This window comes from Equus asinus, chromosome 25 (genome assembly GCF_041296235.1).
Source record: "Equus asinus isolate D_3611 breed Donkey chromosome 25, EquAss-T2T_v2, whole genome shotgun sequence".
NCBI classification, from domain to species: Eukaryota; Metazoa; Chordata; class Mammalia; order Perissodactyla; family Equidae; genus Equus; species Equus asinus.
The window spans coordinates 32,010,420-32,027,729 of NC_091814.1; the positions used below are offsets into that span (position 1 = coordinate 32,010,420).

General features: G+C 46.0%; 1 protein-coding gene and 1 long non-coding RNA gene across 6 annotated transcripts in view; one reads left to right on the top strand and one right to left on the bottom strand.

Annotated features, from left to right (window-relative positions):
• The window catches only part of LOC139041968 (uncharacterized), a 27,193-nt gene extending 17,662 nt beyond the window's left edge, over positions 1-9,531 (bottom strand). The window contains exon 1 of the long non-coding RNA XR_011498083.1: positions 5,610-9,531. This is a non-coding gene — a long non-coding RNA (uncharacterized lncRNA). The remainder of the gene's footprint in view (positions 1-5,609) is intronic.
• The window catches only part of TRAF3IP3 (TRAF3 interacting protein 3), a 23,477-nt gene continuing 10,955 nt past the window's right edge, over positions 4,789-17,310 (top strand). For 2 of the 5 annotated variants that reach the window (XR_011498081.1, XM_044758574.2), the window contains exons 1-7: positions 4,797-5,047; positions 9,563-9,966; positions 11,580-11,727; positions 11,874-11,937; positions 12,200-12,224; positions 12,491-12,520; positions 12,614-12,709. Coding sequence is in view for 3 of the 5 variants with exons in the window: in XM_044758574.2 (XP_044614509.1) it covers positions 9,622-9,966; positions 11,580-11,727; positions 11,874-11,937; positions 12,200-12,224; positions 12,491-12,520; positions 12,614-12,709 (708 nt within the window). In the remaining 2 variants the exon portion in view is untranslated. Of the gene's footprint in view, positions 5,078-9,562; positions 9,967-11,579; positions 11,728-11,873; positions 11,938-12,199; positions 12,225-12,490; positions 12,521-12,613; positions 12,710-12,784; positions 16,341-17,310 lie in introns of those variants that run through there. The other 3 variants (XM_014834871.3, XM_070497130.1, XM_070497132.1) reach the window with 3 other exon arrangements.

Consider the following 17,310-nt stretch of genomic DNA (forward strand, 5'->3'; position numbering starts at 1 on the left):
TAAATAGTTAGGATAGTTTAACAGAGGCTGTAGCAAAAATGACAGTTTAACCAAGAAGGAAAATTGGCAGTTTCAGAAAGAGGATAACACTACCAAATAAGCTAATTTTTCTAGAGAGCAAGCGTTGCGGGATTAGAGCGTCAGCAAGTACAGTCGCTATCCTTGGGGCTATCAGAATTCCGGGCTTAAGACAAAGGTAATGGTTCTGACTGCCTAGGCTGTCAGGGAAAAACAATAAAGAAATCAAGTAAGTGAAAGCATATTTTAGTGAATGGAAGCTTCATATTTTTAATTTTTTTTGAAATGATTTTTGGTAGCTGGGTAATTTACAGAAGTATGCTTTTTTAAATAAATAACGTGGTTTTTAGTGATAACTGAGAGTTCTCAGAGTTCTCTTATTGGACAACTCACACACACACTGGAGAGAGGAGGATGGTGCTTTAATTGATCCTTAAAAACCAGGAATTTTTAAAGTTTAGACAGCGGTATTGCATACCTAGGGGACACGTCAGTATGATATTTGACTGAGAAGTAAGTCTTATTTCATATTCTTGCAGGCCCAAGGGGACACAATCTGAAATGAAGATGAAAGGAGAAGAACCAAGTCACTCTGAGGATTTTTCCTTTTGGTCCAAATGGAGACAGGTGCCTGGGAAGCCCTCCTTTTTCTGGTCTACCTTACTCTTTCCCGTCTGTCAGTTCTATAACACATACACACACACACACCCCTCCCCCGCCCCTCCTCAGGCCTGAAGTTTCATGCTGTCAAGACCCTTCAAGGTCAAAACTGGTAAGACCATCCTTCTCAGGAGACTAAGATGAAAAGTAATTTGTCTTTCTCAATGCTGGGACCCTCAAGAATGGATCCACTGTTAGCTGTGCCTTAGGGTTAGGCCTTTCAGATTCTTAGCATCTACACAACAGACAAATCTCTTGCTAATACTGATCATCTCTTACAGCGTAACTTTGAGGTTTCATTACAGTAAAAAGCCCTCTATCAACAATGATGACACAAAGTGACCAAAGAGAAGAAAAGGTCTCAGAACTCTGTCCTGCCCCAAATGTACAGTCGTAACTCCACTGTAGCGAGGCAACCTTGCAAATGTAGGAGTTAGGGAAATAGTTATCTTCTTCCTGATGACTTTAGACTGTGTCACCTCTAAGAAGGAATATTTGTCCTTGGGATGTTTGTGTGGACATCTTATCAAACAGTTGCCAGGGAGACACTCGGAAGACTAAAAAGAAGAGTCTGCAAGTCACTGGTTGGGGAGAACTTGCACAAGAGCAGGCTTCAGTGTGCTCCCCTGAGCCACTCTGCAGGACTTGGAGTTCCATGTTCCCCTCACCACCTGCTCCTGCCACTTTCTGCAAAACTTGGGGTGACAAGGCCACCACGGACTATCCTGTTGACAGTGTCTGTGGCGTTGTTCTAAAATGAGTAACTTAGACTCAAGGAATGCAGTGCTGAGAAAATGTTGGAGGGAGTGTAGTGGGGGATTCTAAGAGAAGAACAACTCTTTTTCGTTTTTTTCTGGGGAAGATTAGCCCAGAGCTAACATCTGTGCCAATCCTCCTCCACCTTATATGTAGGTCACCACTACAGAATGGCTGATGAGCAGTGTAGGTCCGTGCCCAGGATCTGAACCCGTGAACCCCAGGCCACAGAAGCAGAGCAGGCCAAACTTAACCACTATACCATGGGGCCAACCCCAAAGGCAAGAACCACTCTTATGGACAATGTTGCCATTTCCCAAAAGATGAATAGGGGAGTCATCCAAGAGGGTGGGAGGGGGAACACGATTAGAACTAGTAGCACCCATGTGGGGAGCCCCATAAAGGGTTTAACTTCTTAGTGCTCTCTCTTGAAGTATGGAATATTAAGTGATAGTAGCATACAGTTTAAATATTTTCCTTTTGTATTTGGAATTCCCTTCAGTTAACCCAACCCTACAATAAAATCTGATAATCCCATACACAGTTGTGTGATTTTGTGAAGAGTAAAGCAACAGGGCTATAAAGTAAAGTGATGCTTATCCTGTGTTTACTTCTCACGGGAGCCCATAGAGGACCCAGAATCTGTCAAGGAGACCATGTCCTGATGTTCCACGAGGTGACCATCAACAAAGTGAGTCGAGGTCCCAGCGGACCTGGAAGTGGTGAGAACCACAGAGTGCTGGCCAGTAAATGCCACGTGACCAGCTCAAGAGGGGCTAATCTAAATCCTCTGTACTAGCCTATACTAAAGGAATGGGACCCTCAGATAGAGGCAGGCTGATGATTAGACTGTGTATCTCTACTTGAGTCTAATTTGGTAAATCGAAGTTTTCTTAAATCCACTTTATTCAGATTTTCAAAATGTTAGCATAGTTACACAAATGACTGTAAAATTATTTTCATGTCCACTGTGTGGTGGCTACTTCCACGTACCATTCATAAATGTTTACAGATGTGCTTTCTCTGTTTTAAATTGATTTGGCTAGCTGGCAGTTTATTTTACTGATTTTGTTTTCTCTTGATATTTCTATCTTTCCCCACATATGGACACAAGAACCAGCTTCTGGTTATTCAATAGATAATTGAATTTATCTATCAATTCTGCTCTGAATTCTAACTTATTATATTGTTGTTTCTTTTTACTCTCTTTTTGCTCTCTCTTTCCTTGATTTTTCTGACCATGTTTTAGAAATTTATTTGAAAATAAATAAATAGCTAATTTATTTTTAATTTTCCTTATTTAAGTAATGAAAATATTTAAGACTATGAATTTTCCTTGGGTCATGCCTTGGCCATACCTCATAGATTTTGTTCATAATATTCTCATTAGCATTGTTTTCAAGGCGTTCTTAATTGTAGATTTGGTTTCCTCTGTATTTCAAGAGTAAACTAGGAGGATGTTTTTTCCAAGAGGTCTAAGTGTTTCCTTCCCACTTTTGTTATTTATTTATAACTTTATTGTACTATGGTTAGAGAATTCTACTGCAACAGATCAACTTTTTTTTTATGTGCTGGAGTTTGCTTTGTGATCAATACAGTCAATTTTTTTGATGTTTCATGGGCATTTGAAAATAAGGTATAGTCTCTATTTTTAGTTTTCTGTGTGTGTGTGTGTGTGTGTGTGTCTTTTTCTCATATAGAGAGAGATGAGTATGACAACCTTATTAATTGTATTGTTCTCAGAACATAGTGTTAAGAGCTCAGGTTCTGATGTCAAGCAAACTTGGGTCCAACACTTGCTGTTATCTTTTTTTCTTTTTTTGAGGAAGATTAGCCCTGAGCTAACATCTGCTGCCAATCCTCCTCTTTTTGCTGAGGAAGATTGGCCCTGAGCTAAAATCTGTGCCCACCTTCCTCCACTTTATATGTGGGATGCCTGCCACAGTATGGCTTGACAAGCACCCGGGATGTGAACCAGTGAACCCCAGGCCACTGAAGCAGAGTGCATGAACTTAACTACCACACCACTGGGCCAGCCCCACTTGCTGTGTTGTCTTCAGCACATTGTTAACCTCTCCAAACCCCAGTTAAAGTGGTTGTGGTATCCCACTGAATGAATAGCCCCAAAAGGGATTTTGATCTTCATACACATTTTTTTTTTAATTTTTAATCGAGTCCAAATAGTTGGTCCATAGTTACTCCTGTTATAATCTCCTGTCCTCTCCTATGCTCTGGTGCCCTAAACTCCAGGACCCTCTCCCTAGTCTTCTAAAGCCAATAAAATGCTCTTATTCTCCGTCTTGGGCTCCCCAACCCCTCTGTCTTCTACTCATTCCCATCTCCACATGTCAAGTTTCAGAGACAGGACCTCGGGCTACTGTCTTTCCTCCTGAGCGAATGTCATTTGCCATATAAATCATCTAACCACCATATTCAGTGCACCGTGCAGACGCGGTGCTCTCTAGGGCTTGAGAATCCGTCCTCTGTGCTTTTCCCTGCCTGCTGCTTTTCCTCTTCTCCTCAGAGAATGGGGGAAGTAGCAAGCAATGAAGAAGATTGTGACATACTCCCACATGTTAGTAAATGTTATCCTACCACAGCTATTTAAAAGTCTCGTTACGAGCCTCACATATGTCAAGTCTTAGAATTCATGGGAGCCATATAAATCATCTAACCCCCACATTCGGTGCACCATGCAGACAAGATGAATGATACAAGGTTACAAAGCTACCCAGTTAACTTGCCCCAGTCCAATTCTCTCTGCACTATCTTATTCCGAACTTCTTGGGAATTTCCTGACAACATCATTTGTAATGGTTTCCTTTTAATGCACACAGATCAGTTCCTTTTAGTTTTTCCCCAAATTTCCTAGTCCAATTGACTAGGAAACTTTTTCTTATAACATTCTGCCTGCTGTTGCTCCCTTCGTTCCCCGGCCACCTTTTCACACCACCACCACCACCACACACCCTCATTGCTTCAGAAAGGAGCAAATTCAGAGCTGGCCTCACTCCAGAATTCTGAAAAAGACACCAGGTACCTTAGAAGAGTAGAAAGTCTTCACAGTACCAGAATTGGGAAGAAGTAACTAAAGGAAAGAAAATTCTTACAAAGAGAGCTACCTGACACAGATGAAAATCTATACAGGGCACAACTCTTCAAGGTCAAAAAGGCATTTTTCCCCTCATAGAAACTGCAAGGCCCATCCTTGTCCACTCCTGGAAAGGAATCTTGACTTGAAACTGTTCACAAGCTCAGACCAATCCAATAACAAGAGGAAGGGTGGCTGGGGTGCCCACTGATGGGAGGAGCTCCTGAGCCCAGCCCTGGAGGCCTCAAGGGTGCAGGGGCCCACTCAGACCATGTCAGAGAGCAAGAGAGAGGAACTAGGGTGAGCAAGCATTGTGGCTTTGTCTGTTTCCTGTTTCAGCAAGGCTGCTGCGGAAAAAAAAGACGGTACCAAGAAGGGAAATGCTAGGGGGGCCCAGAGCCATGAATTGAGAGCTTGAACTTTACTCAGCTGCCGTCTTGCCCCATCTGAGACCAGAGCCAAGATCTGCCCAGGAGCTGGAATGCTTTCCTGAGCTGCTTGGGTTGGAGCCTGGGACCCGAGGTAACTGAGGAGGATTGCTTTTATGTCCAGGTTTGGAATCTCTGACTCTGGGGTGGGGCATAAGACTCTGTCATCCAAGCTTCCCTGGGCTGAACAGGGAGACACAGGAGTGAATGGTGTAGTTTAAGAGTGTTTGGGGTTCGGTAACCAAGACAGCGTTCTGCTTTGGTTTCCAGGGACACTAGCCAAGGCGCGGGGCTCAGCCTCCATTGCTCTCTCCTCCATCCCTTAGATCAGATTAGAGGTGAGTCAAATGACTTAGAGTTCAGGCTACCCGATGACCAAGTCATAAATTAAATGACCTTTCATAGTTCGCTTCAAAGCAGGGACGCCATAACATGAAGCTGCCTTTCCAGCAACTGTACAAGTCTTTCTCTCCTCAGCTCACACTGAGAGCTCGAGATCCCAAAGCCCAGACCTGTGCAGGAAGCCATTCATTGCAAACACAGCCAGAAAGTAGGAACAGAGTCTTGGAGAGGTGACAAAAACCACTGTCAGGTGAAGGGTAGTGTTCCGATCTCTCCCTGAGGCAGTGAGGAGAGCTTCCCCCAGCCAGTCCTACCTCACCCCGGAGCTCCAGTTGGGCTCTCTCGTGCTGCCAAGGGGCACCCCACAGATGCCAGAAAGCCTGGGCAGCGGCCCAGTGACCTTTCTTTGAACCACACAGGGACCAGTTCCTTTTTCTTCTATAGCCCATCCCCATCAGTCAGCCATCCCACGTGGCTTCTTGTGTTTAAGCAAATCAGAAAGTCAAGACATCCCGGAGTGCTGGGTGTGATTCCGCTCAGCTGTGCCGCATCAAATCCTACCAGGTGTGAGGGTCTGGGGGTCTGAGACGGCTCCCTTTCCTAAGGAGCCATTTCTACTCCAACTCCCTACTTGGGTAATAAGTCCCAAAGTCTGCCTCTCAGGAAGCAAAGCAGGGCAGCCGTGTTTCAGTGGACTGGTATAGACAGCCTGGTAGAGAGCCCCGAGAGAACTTCTATCAGGGTCCATCTCCTCCGCCACAAGCCTTTCTTCTTCATGGCAGGAAGGCAGGAAGATTCTCCGTAATCAGAGCATCTGCCTCCTCTAGAAAGCCTGAGGATTACCTGGAGCCAAACAGGGTGGGGACCTAACGCCCCACATTTCCATGGTGGGATTCTGGCAGGCTGGACACCAATTCTTCACTCCCGTCTCTTTGCCTTTCTGCTGGGACTAATGGAGACGGTGGTTGTGTCCAGACCACAGAGAAGTTCTTTCTCCTTGTAGCCCACACCCAGAGGTCAGATGAACCAGAACAGTAAATATGATTTCAACCCAGGGCCAGCATCCCCTCCATGTGGTAAACAGTACCCCTTCAAAGAGAAAGGGGGTGGGGGAATTGGAGGATGCAGCGTTCTCAGTCCTGGAAGTGCTAGGTTAGCCTGGGGCCTTCGTCTTACAGCACCGAGTCTTCAATATCCAGGATCAGCAGGACAGGGGTAATAATAATCATGGCTTACATATGTTATTACAGAAAGCTAACATTTATTGTATGCCATGTGCGAGATGCTGGATGTGCACTTTCTCTTTAATCCTCATAACCTTGGGAGGTAGTTTCCCATTTTAGAGATGAGGAGACTGAGGCTTAGAGATGTTTAATAGCTTGTTTGAAAGCACATAGGTAGTAGGTAACAGAGCCAGGACATGTATCCGCACACTCTGAGTCCAGAGCCAGGGCTCCCTCTCCTCCCCCATCTATGGCAGAAGAGCCAGGAGCTATGGCTTGGATACCCCAAGGGTAGATTCTGGACATGGAGCTCACCTGCACGTGATACTGAGTCCCCTCCACCCAGTATTTATAATTTAATGTGGGTGGGCCTCTCAGATCCTTTTCTAAGTTTTTAAGTAAAGAAAGCAGTGGTATTGTGATAAGTAAGGTAAGTCAGACAGATTAAGAGAATACTTCTCAGACTCGTAACATGGACATGTCATCGGTGGAGCTAGAAGTCACTGGAGTCCTAACTATGGTGCTGAGAGATCTTAACGCCAGGGATGCCAGGAGTCTGCTGAGATTTTTAGGTACAGAGATTTATGTACAATTGGCAATAACTGCCAAATTATTACCAGAAAAGATACACCAAAATGAAACCTCAACTTCAACAATTTTGAGTATCTAACTAATCCTAACCTAATCAGTATAGAACATGATAATTTTAATTATCTTTGTCAATTTTGGAGAGAGTAATTAATATGCCTTTGCTGTTGTAAATTTAAATTGGATTGATTTCATGTTAGGTTGAACTTTCTTCTTTTTGAAAGAAGTTCCCCCCACCTTTTTTTTTTGGTGAAGAAGATCGGCCCTGAGCCGACATCTATTGCCAATCTTCCTCTTTCTTTTTTTTCTCCCCAAAGCCCCAGTACATAGTTGTATTTCCTAGCTGTTGGTCATTCTAGTTCTTCTGTGTGGGATGCCACCATGGCATGACTTGATGAGCAGTTCTTGGTCCACGCCCAGGATCCAAACCAGTGAACCCAGAGCCGCCAAAGCAGAAGACTCGAACTTAACCATTTGACCACGGGTCTGGCTCCTTAGGTTGAACTCTAAAATAGTTGAACTTGCTGATGGTTTGCCTTGCATCTTTTGTTAAATGTCAGTTCAAAGTGTTGTTCTTAATGATTTGCATATGCTTTATATGGCTGATACTACTTTTCGCAAACTTAATGTTTCCCAGTTTGTAAGAAAAAAAGAAAAAAGAAAGTAACAGGTGGGAAGTTAGGGGACCCCTACAGAGTAGGAGTGAGGAGAAAGGCCTAAAGAAAGGGGAGAACCACCCAGGGATGGGATGAGAGGACAAGCATTGACAACCTCACCGTTCTGCTTGGGATCAGCACTGCCCGAAACCAAAGTACGCCCCTGGAAACCTCAAGAGTCAGGCAATTGAGAGCATGCAGGGCTTGACCATGTAAGACCCCTCTCAGGGAGTGAGACTGCCCCACCCATGAGCCCAGGGAATGGGTGGTACCATCAGAGAGAGAGTAAGAATCCTGCAGAGAATTCCAGACTGAGCCAGGATGGGCAGTGAAGTTCCAATGAAGGTGCAGATAGGTTGGTACCTGTTGAGTGTGTTTGGCCTTAAATAAACCCAAGGGGCTAGAGCTGGCAAATGCCTGCTGGCTGGTGAAGCTGAGATACCCTTCTCTGACCTCCCCAGGAACTAGGTTTCCAGGGTGGTGGGTAGTGAGGTTGCGGGACAGAGAGGACAAGTGGCAGCTGTTATGGGGAGTCCCTTTTCCTTCATGAGTCACTGGGCTGACTCCAGTGGTCAGTGGAAGCAGGGCACAGAATTTCTGGTGCTCAGGATCCAGCTCAGCCAAGTCCAGCCCCAACTCAGCCAAGCTACCAGAGGGTTGTAGGAGAATAAACAAATCTGCAGAAGGTAGGTAAGGGAGAGTAGGAAAGTGAAAGAAGGGCACCGAGAAGGAAGAAGGGATTAGGGTTTGGGGGTTATGTGTGTAGCAGGTAAGGCCATGTAAAGGGGCAGCAAGTGTGGCCTTGACACCAAGCCTGGTTCCCTGAGGACTTTCCATTACTGTTTTTGTTTGGTTTTTGTTTGTTTGTTTCACTTTTGTTTGTAATAACCTCATTGAGGTATGATCCACGTGGTTGCTGGTTTCAATGCACATTTTGTGTCTGGGCTAAGGAAAGCAGACTTGGCACCATACTTAGTCCTGACAGGGAGATGATTCCAAAAAATGGAACCCTCAGCTAGGAGAGTTATTGAACTGGAAGCTCTGAAATGGATTTTGGCCAGCACTGGGCATGCAGCAGGTGCTTGGCCAATACTGATTTGAGACGATCTGTACCTAAGAGTCAGAACCCGGTCCTAGGCCAGAAGTGGGGTGCCAATGGGCCAACATCAGGACTTTATGATGGGAGGAATTAGGATGGGATTTCTCTCCTGAACCATGCCCCGGACCAGGCTCACAAGCCACTTGCTAGGGGCTAAGAAGAAAGGAGTGAGATCTAGTCACAGTGCTGGCCACACCTTGGGTGGTCTGGTTATCCCTCCAGGCCTTAGGAAGAGTTGTTTACCTATTTTAGTAACAACCCGGGCCAAGAAAGCAGTAAAGATGCTGGCTTTTCTTTTAGATTGGGGAACAGCAAGCCAAGTAACTTGTTCTCTAGAAGTCCCTGGAAAATGAACACATCTCTGCCATCCAAAAGGTTACAAGCTCATGATGATTTGTATCAATTATTTCTCTTCTGCCTCTGACTTAGAGGCAGAGTAAGATGTTTGGTCAAGGAAGAAGTGGCAGCCAGGAAGACCTTTCTACTTTAAAGAGGGGGAGACACAGGCTAGAGAAAAGCAGAAATTAGCATAGAGACTGGACCCAGGAGTCCTGACTCCCAGTTTGACACTGTCACCTCCTCAGTTTTCAACCCACACGTATGGGACTCCGTGCTATTTCTGCCCCTTTGTCCATGGAGATCATCATTTTTCTGCCCGTCTCCTGACCCCTCCCCTTCTCCTCCCTCTTGGCATTTGGCAGACCCAGGCAGCTATTCCAGGAACTGGACGCCAAGCACAACAGGTGTTCAAGAGGTCATCATGATCAGCCCAGACCCCAGGCCTTCCCCGGGCTTGGCCCGCCGGGCTGAGAGCTACGAGGCCAAGTGTGAGCGCCGGCAGGAGACCCGTGAAGGCCGCCGCCGCCGCCCCAACGTGACCACTTGCCGCCAGGTGGAGAAGGCGCTGAGGACCCAGCAAAGAGAACAGCTCCAGAGAGCTCGACAACAGCAGTTCTTCAGAAGAAGGAACCTGGAGGTGGAGGAGGAAGGCAAGGCACGGAGCTCCCAGGCCAGGGAGCACGGTCCCTCCAGGAGGACAGGCCAGGCAACTGACCTCAAGGAACCTTTGTCTTGGGCCAAGAGGATCTCTTCCTCCAGACAGCAGGTGGGCCATGTCGAGGGACACTGCTCTGCATATGTGGTGGAGGGATACTAGGGGGATGGGGGGCTCAAAGTCACTAAAAAGTGGCTTAAATGAAGTCCCTTCTTCCTCAGCCATATTAAAGTCTTTCTTAGCCACTTACTCATTCAGAGATTTCTGTTGTTGTGTTGTTTGTTTGTTTAGCTATTTTTTGTTTTGTACTTGCCTTTTAGGAGAAAAAAATAATGTTAAAAACAATTCCATAGTTAATTCCTAGTATCAGTTCAAATTTAGGCAATCCATACATATCTTCCACAGCATTCATTTATCCATCATTTAACAAATATTTACTGAGTGCTTACTGGATGCCAGGTACGCAGGCCAATTCCCTTGATGCCCTCTCTCAAAACACGTGCCCACACACATTTCTCTCCTTTATTCTTCTGTGAGGCTATTGCACCAAGCCACCTTCTCTTTTTCTCTTGGGCTGTTCCAATGCTATTAAATTCACTCAGCGAAGGCCCTCATCTGGTCCAGGAAGCCTTCCCTGGCTTCTCAGGCCACCTCTGTCCTGTGTGGTCCTTATGAGGTTATAAATCCTCTAAGATTGTGTAACTCTTAGAGGGCCCATTAGTCTGGCCTGGGAAGGAGCAGTCTTGGCAAAAATCAGGGCATGTCGAAATGACCTCAGCCGCCAAACCATCTGTGTCTTCCGTTCCACGTTGTGCACATGTTGACCGCAGGGATGGGTCTGCTGTATTCCCTGGAAGTGCCTGGCATTGAACCCTACCCAGAGTTGCTGCTCGGCCAGGGCTTCTTAACTAGTGTATTTTTGTCCACAATAGGAGGTGCTGTTCAGAAAAATGACCCTTGAGCCCACTGGTAAAATAAAACCAACTGTGCGCTTTCTAAGGCAAGGTTTCTGAATGCTTTTTGTTGAAAGAAAAATTTAAGGAGAAAAAGAACAGAAAACACAATTAACTAAAGAATAGATAACTGAGCCTATCAGTTATCTATTGAGACTGAGTTAGTCCACATGATTGGATATTTCCTAGCCTTTAAGTGTTATGTTACAAGCATGGGATTTTTGAGTCAGTAAGAAGAAAATATAAAAAAGAGCAGGTTAAATTGTGACAACTACTACCGCACGCCTCCCTACAACTCCCTACTTTACCTTCTCTTCACACAAAGCTCAGCGATAGTCCAGCTGTTAATAATGGGAAGGAAGGCCTCTCTAGAAGATGGAAGGGACCTTGGTGATCGTCTTCTCCAACTCATTACACAGACAGGAGACTGAGACCTAGAAAAGGCAGACCCCTCACTCCTGACTCAGCTCTGTCCATATCACCACGCTGGCTGTGCAAGTGGCCGAGACCAAACAAGGCAGAACAGGGGTTCTGGAGCGAGTAATTGGGGGTAAGCCCAGCTCCCCCTTTGCCTGGCCTGAAGAGGGCCATTCCCACCTGCCAGGACAAGGGAGGGCAGGAGCAGGGATAACCTTGTAGCTTTGAAGGCTTGAATGGGTTGCTTTGATTTTCTGGACCTAAAACTTGATCATTGGTTCATCTTTCTGCAATCAGCTGGAGAATCTTTTTCTAAGAGGCTCTAGGCTTTCAAGATCTCCCACTTCTTTCCAGGTGGCAGGGACCAGGTCTGAGGTCTTTCCAACCCAGCATCATCCTCCCTCAGGTGTCCAGAGGGATCTGGCTGACAACCTCCCCTCTCAGGCTGGGGGCCTTCCACCACAGGACTCTTCTGTCAAGAAGCCAGCCAAATACCACCGTGGTAAGAGCAGAGCCCCCCTCCCTCACTGGGGCCTACAGAGAATCTGCCACAGCAGTCCCAGCTACCTGGCAGGGGAGAGTCCCTGTCCCTCCCCACTTCCGCCACTCCTCCCCGTGGGTTCTGAGTCACCTCATCCTCCATCTCAGGCACTCAGACAAAGGCAGAAGAAACACAGCCAACAATCAAGAATGATGCCAGTCAACAAACCAAGTGAGTACCTTTCATGTTCCTCACCCCGACTCCCTCACATCCCATCCATTCCTCTCTTCTAAGCTTTTACTTGAGTACCCTCACCAAGTATCTGGAGAGGGAACACAATGAATTTCAATGTCTACCTTAATTAAGAAAGAGAAAGACCTTTCCCACCCTTCTGGCTCTTCAGAAGAGATCAGAGAAGGAATCAACCCACTGCCTCCTGACGTGCTTGTTTCTCTGAACCATTGCTTTCTGTGTTTGTTTCTTCTCTTCCCAGTTATGGAGTTGCAGTTTTAGATAAGGTAAGAAAACCCTCACCTTGAAGAGGTTGAATCAGATGGTATCTAAGCTCCTCCAGATGTCCTCCTCCGACATCTGGAATTCCATGGTAAACTCAGGCTGGGATGGAGGAACACTTTTCTCCTAGATGGCAAGGGGGCACTGACCACAGACATGGGGGGCTGGAGGGACTCTGTCTGAGCCAAGGCAGAAGGTTTACTCAACACAAGCCAGCCCTGGCTCTGGCCCCTGCTCCTAGAGTCTTCTTGAATGCCCTTTTTCTTTCTAGGAGATCATCCAGCTTTCCGAGTACCTCAAAGTAAGTAACATGTGAACTCTCCCCTAGGCTCCTCCATCCATCTTCTCCCTCCTCTTCTACGTTAATCTTACCCTCTTGCATTTTTCCCCCCAGGAGGCCCTACAAAGGGAGCTGGTTCTAAAACAGAAAATGGTGATTCTTCAAGACCTACTGTCCACCCTGATTCGGGCTTCTGATAGCTCTTGGAAGGTAAGGGGATGCAATCTTTGAACAAAGCTCATGGGCTTCTATGTGTGCCAATCTCATTCTTCTTTCCATATCCTAGCAAAAGAAGAGGTTTTCTCACTACTGAAGAGTGAGGTGGGAAGAGGCAGGTGATGGGGAATGGTGCTAAGTCCTAGAAATCAAACAGTAAAACACAGTAAATATATGGCAGGGTTCTGCTAAATCTAGGGTCATCAACTGAGGGCCAATGTGCTACATACCCAGGGAAGACCCAGAACCAAAAGGGGGAAGAATTCCTATTTTTAATTTGTTAGAAGGAAACAAAGAACACCCCAATACAGCTAATATTACTGACTGTGGTAAACGTCAACTATTTTTGTATGGGATTCACACCAATATTAACTCCAAGCCAGCATGCACCCACTACTCAGCCCAGATGTGAATGTCTGAATGGTTCGGGTCCTTAGAGGTCACCTAGTCTCATTCTTTCATTTTGCCAATGAGGAAACTGAGTGTCAGAGAGGTCCAGTGAGTTGCCCAAAGTCACACTGCTAGTTAGAGGCAGAACTGGAACTGAAATTCAGACCTTCTGATTTTGGTCCATTCCTTCAACAAATATTCATAGATCATGATTTCTGTACTGAGCACTGGAAATAATGAGATTAATTAGACAGGTTTTTGGGGGTTTATGGTATTGTAACAGAGACAGATGCCTAAACAATGCCAAGATATGAGAAATAAAAGAAATGTTTTCAGGATATAGTAGAACACCAGAAAGAATGAATGACTCCAGGGAAGGAGGGAGCCAGGGAAATGTTTATAGTTATGTAAGTATTTGCCTGGCAAATGTGGAAGCAGTAACTGTGTTCTGGGCAGGGGACAAGCACAAAGACCCAGAGGCATGATACAGTCTGGTGCAATGGGTCTCCAACTTTTTCATCTCGGGATCCCTTTATACTCTCAAAAAAAGTTATTGAAAACCCCAAAGAACTTTTTATATTTACCATATCATAATTTACATATTAGAAATTTAAACGTCTTAAAATACGTGTTCATTTTAAAATAACCATAGTCAGTCCATTCCATGTGAGCCTAAATTACATATTTTTATGAAAAATAAGTATATTTTTCAAAAAATAGTGAGGGAGTAGCATTGTTTTACACTTTTGAAAATCTTTTTAATGTCTGGCTAAACAGAAGACAGCTAGATTCTTTTTTTTTTTTCCTGCTTTTTTCTCCCCAAATCCCCCCAGTACATAGCTGTATATTCTAGTTGTAGGTCCTTCTGGCTGTGCTATGTGGGACACCTCATGAGCAGCGCCATGTCTGCGCTCAGGATCCAAACCAGCGAAACCCCGGGCCGCCAAAGCGAAGCGCGCCAACTTAACCACTCGGCCACCAGGCCAGCCCTGACGGCTAGATTCTTATATTTGCTTCTGCATTCAGTATGCTCCAATACATTGTTTTGGTTGAAGCATATGAGGGAAATGTAGCCTCATACAGATATGTAGTTGGAAAAAGGAAGAACTTGCAGATCCCTTGAAAGGGTGTCTCAGGGTTGCCCAGGGGTTCTTGGACTCCTCAATGAAACCCCTAGACTAGTAACTCCAGGGAGCGACAAGCAGTTTGGTGCCACCAGAGCATAAAGCGCCAGGTGCAAGAGAGAACGCACAACTTCACAGGCCTCCATGAGCATCTAACCCTGCCACGTAGATGGCTTGTACTAGACAGAGGGAGAGAACAGAAGGGCGTGGAGCAAAACTGAGAAGTTTGCAGTGATGTGAAAGAGACTTCCCTCCCTCCTCACGTCAGTCATTGGCCCTGGATTCAAGTGTCTATGTTCCGGGCTCCTAATTGTTAAGGAAGTCATTTCCATTGGCCAAGGAGCCTAGGACAGAGAGCTGTGCATGCCAGGTGTTTTCCGGTGCTGAACTAAACTGAGATCATCTCACTTGGTTATTCCACAGACATTTGATCAGTTCCAACTGTGTGCTGGGCCCTGTGCTATGGGGACAAAAAGAAGTAGGGCCCTTGCTCTTGAGGAGCCCACATGTCAGCCAGAAAGAGGGAGACATGTAATAACTAACTCCAATACAGTGTGAGAAAGTATAATAGCAGTGTCTACAAAGTGATGCAAGGAAAAGAGAAGGGAGCAATTATTCTGCCTGAGCTGGAGTAGGGTAGGCTCCAAAGGACAGGGACCGCTTTAACTGGGTCCTGAAGGATGAATAAGAGTTTACTAGTACAGAAATAGGAATGATGGTGGGGGAAAAAAGGCAGAAAGGAAAAGAATGTTTAAGGTAAAGGAATCAAAATGATTACAGGCCAAGGTGTAACAAAGCATTGGGTGTAGCAGAGCGTGGCTGAAATGAAGGGATCATGTCAGAGAAGTACCAAAGATAAGATCAGGGAGGGCCTCAGACAAGTCTCTGAATTATGGTGCTTAAACTTTTTCTGTTGAACGGGGTATCTCAAACTTAAATAATGTATGGACTCTCTTTTAAATGAAAAACGTATGTATCTCAGATCCATGAGAACGCATGCTGTCCCCAGTTTGAGAAACACTGCTACAGGCAGTAAGCAGGCTAACAACAGAGCTATGCTTTATTTGGGGTTAAAATCCTACAGTCTGGCGCATCCTCAGAAGAAGCTCAATCAATAGCCTGGAATTGAATTGAAAGTGAGTGATGAGATCTGTGTTTTAAAAGGTTCTCTGACAAGAATGAGCACCCCTGCTAGGGGTGGGGGTGGGGTGATGAAAACTCCTAATATCCCAGGTAAGACACTATCAGAGTTTGAATCAGAGCAAGCTTGGTGGGAACGGGGAGGATGTATTAAGAGCCATTGCCACGGTGGACTCTGAGGGGCAGTTTCCCTCTGTACTCCGGCACAAGTTCCTCTGGCCATGGTTCTGTCCCCCTTCTTCCCACCCCTCCCAATACTCACCCTTCTTTTCTTCCTCCTCCCCACCAACCCCCAGCTTCCTGTTTTTAAGAAAAATAGTTTCAGATTTCTCAGTTAAGAGATCTTGCTTCCCCCAAAACAAGACAATTCAACCCTCTATCCCTCCCGTGGATGCGTCAACTTCAATGGAAGCACAGCCCCAGTCTGTGTTGTTTGGGAAAAGTAATTGGAAGAACGTGGCCAGAACTGGGTCTCTGACATTCAGCCCAGTTCAGGCCTTTATTTTTTCCATTTCGCCTCTGTGATTGGAATCTTTAACTTCGTATGCAGAGAAGCTCACCGCAAACTCTGCTAGAACCCCAAGGATCAGCTCCCTCCATTGCCTCCAGCTCCAAACTGACTCTAGGCCTTCTGGATACAGCAGGCCCTGGGGCTGCTGAGACTCCTGAGCTGGATCCAACCTTCAGAGCAGAAACAACTCAGGCAGCGGAGAACTCGAGCTCTCGATATCAAGTAATACAAAGACAGGAGCAGGGCACACTTGGGTTTTAAGCTCTGCAAAGTGGAAATGAGATCTTGAGATGACAGCACAGCGGGGGATTGGCTGCAAGCCCTAAGCAGCCTCTGCTAGAGCAGAGAGGAGCTGTGGGCTGGTGCTTTTGTGGTGAGGTGGTAGTGTTTCTGGAGAACAGATCAGAGGCAGGGCAAAGCCAAGCAGAAGCAGGAGCCGAAGCCCTCAGACCAGCACCAGGTGTGTATGGCCTCCCCTTTGCTCTCTTTTCCAACGGAGGGTACTGTGCTCTCTGAACTCTGGGATCCTGGGGTGTGATTGCCCGAAAAAGTCCACAATAGGACTGTAAAAACTGCTTCTTCCCCCATACTGTACACTGGCCTCATGTGGGGAGAGCTGGGGCTCAGACCAGGAAACTACATGCCCCATTTGCAACAACTTGGCTGAAATTTTCCTGCCTGCCTTGGGTAGTCTGGGAAGGCAGAACTAGGGACGAGATATTTTCCAGTCCCAGACTTGGGTGGTCCTTCAACCCCACTGAAGGGGCCATCCTGAATTGTCTTCGATTGCAAGATGAATGGAAAAGTAATCTGGGGTGCAGCTAAAATACAAAAACAGTTGGAAGACGCAAAATATTGGATTAAAACCATACTAAGGAAGGAGACAGGAGCTACCCAAAAAGGGTAGGAGACTGGGGAAATGTAAGAATACTGCCTTGGGCTTGTCTGTTTTCTTTCCAAACTACAGCAAGATAAACCTTAAACTCAGTGGGTTTGATTGCACTCTGCATAGTAAGAGTTTAGGCAGAGGAAACAATGCGCAGAGTTGGAAAGAAATCTGAACCAGGAGGTGGGGGTGCGGAGGGAGTTGATTTCAGGACCTGTGGATTGACAATAAACAGCCCACTCAGGGGAATGCAGCCCTTTGACCGGTTACTGTAAAGCCCAGAACAGTGGAAGTCTTTGTCCATCTCTTTTATCTGACCCAAAGCCTGTGGTTACTGTAAATGCCAAATCCCTGAGTCTCAGCTCTCACACGAGACATTATGGAAAACATTAGTAGCAGGAGGCACTCGGAAAAATTATTTTTGGCAAAGCCTTTTGCTTTTGCAAGGCTTGGCTGAGTAATACAGGAAGCAGAAAGGGTGGAGGCACCCCCTGGCTCTCATGATGAGAAGAATCAGCCAAACAAGATCAAAACAGGAGCCTTG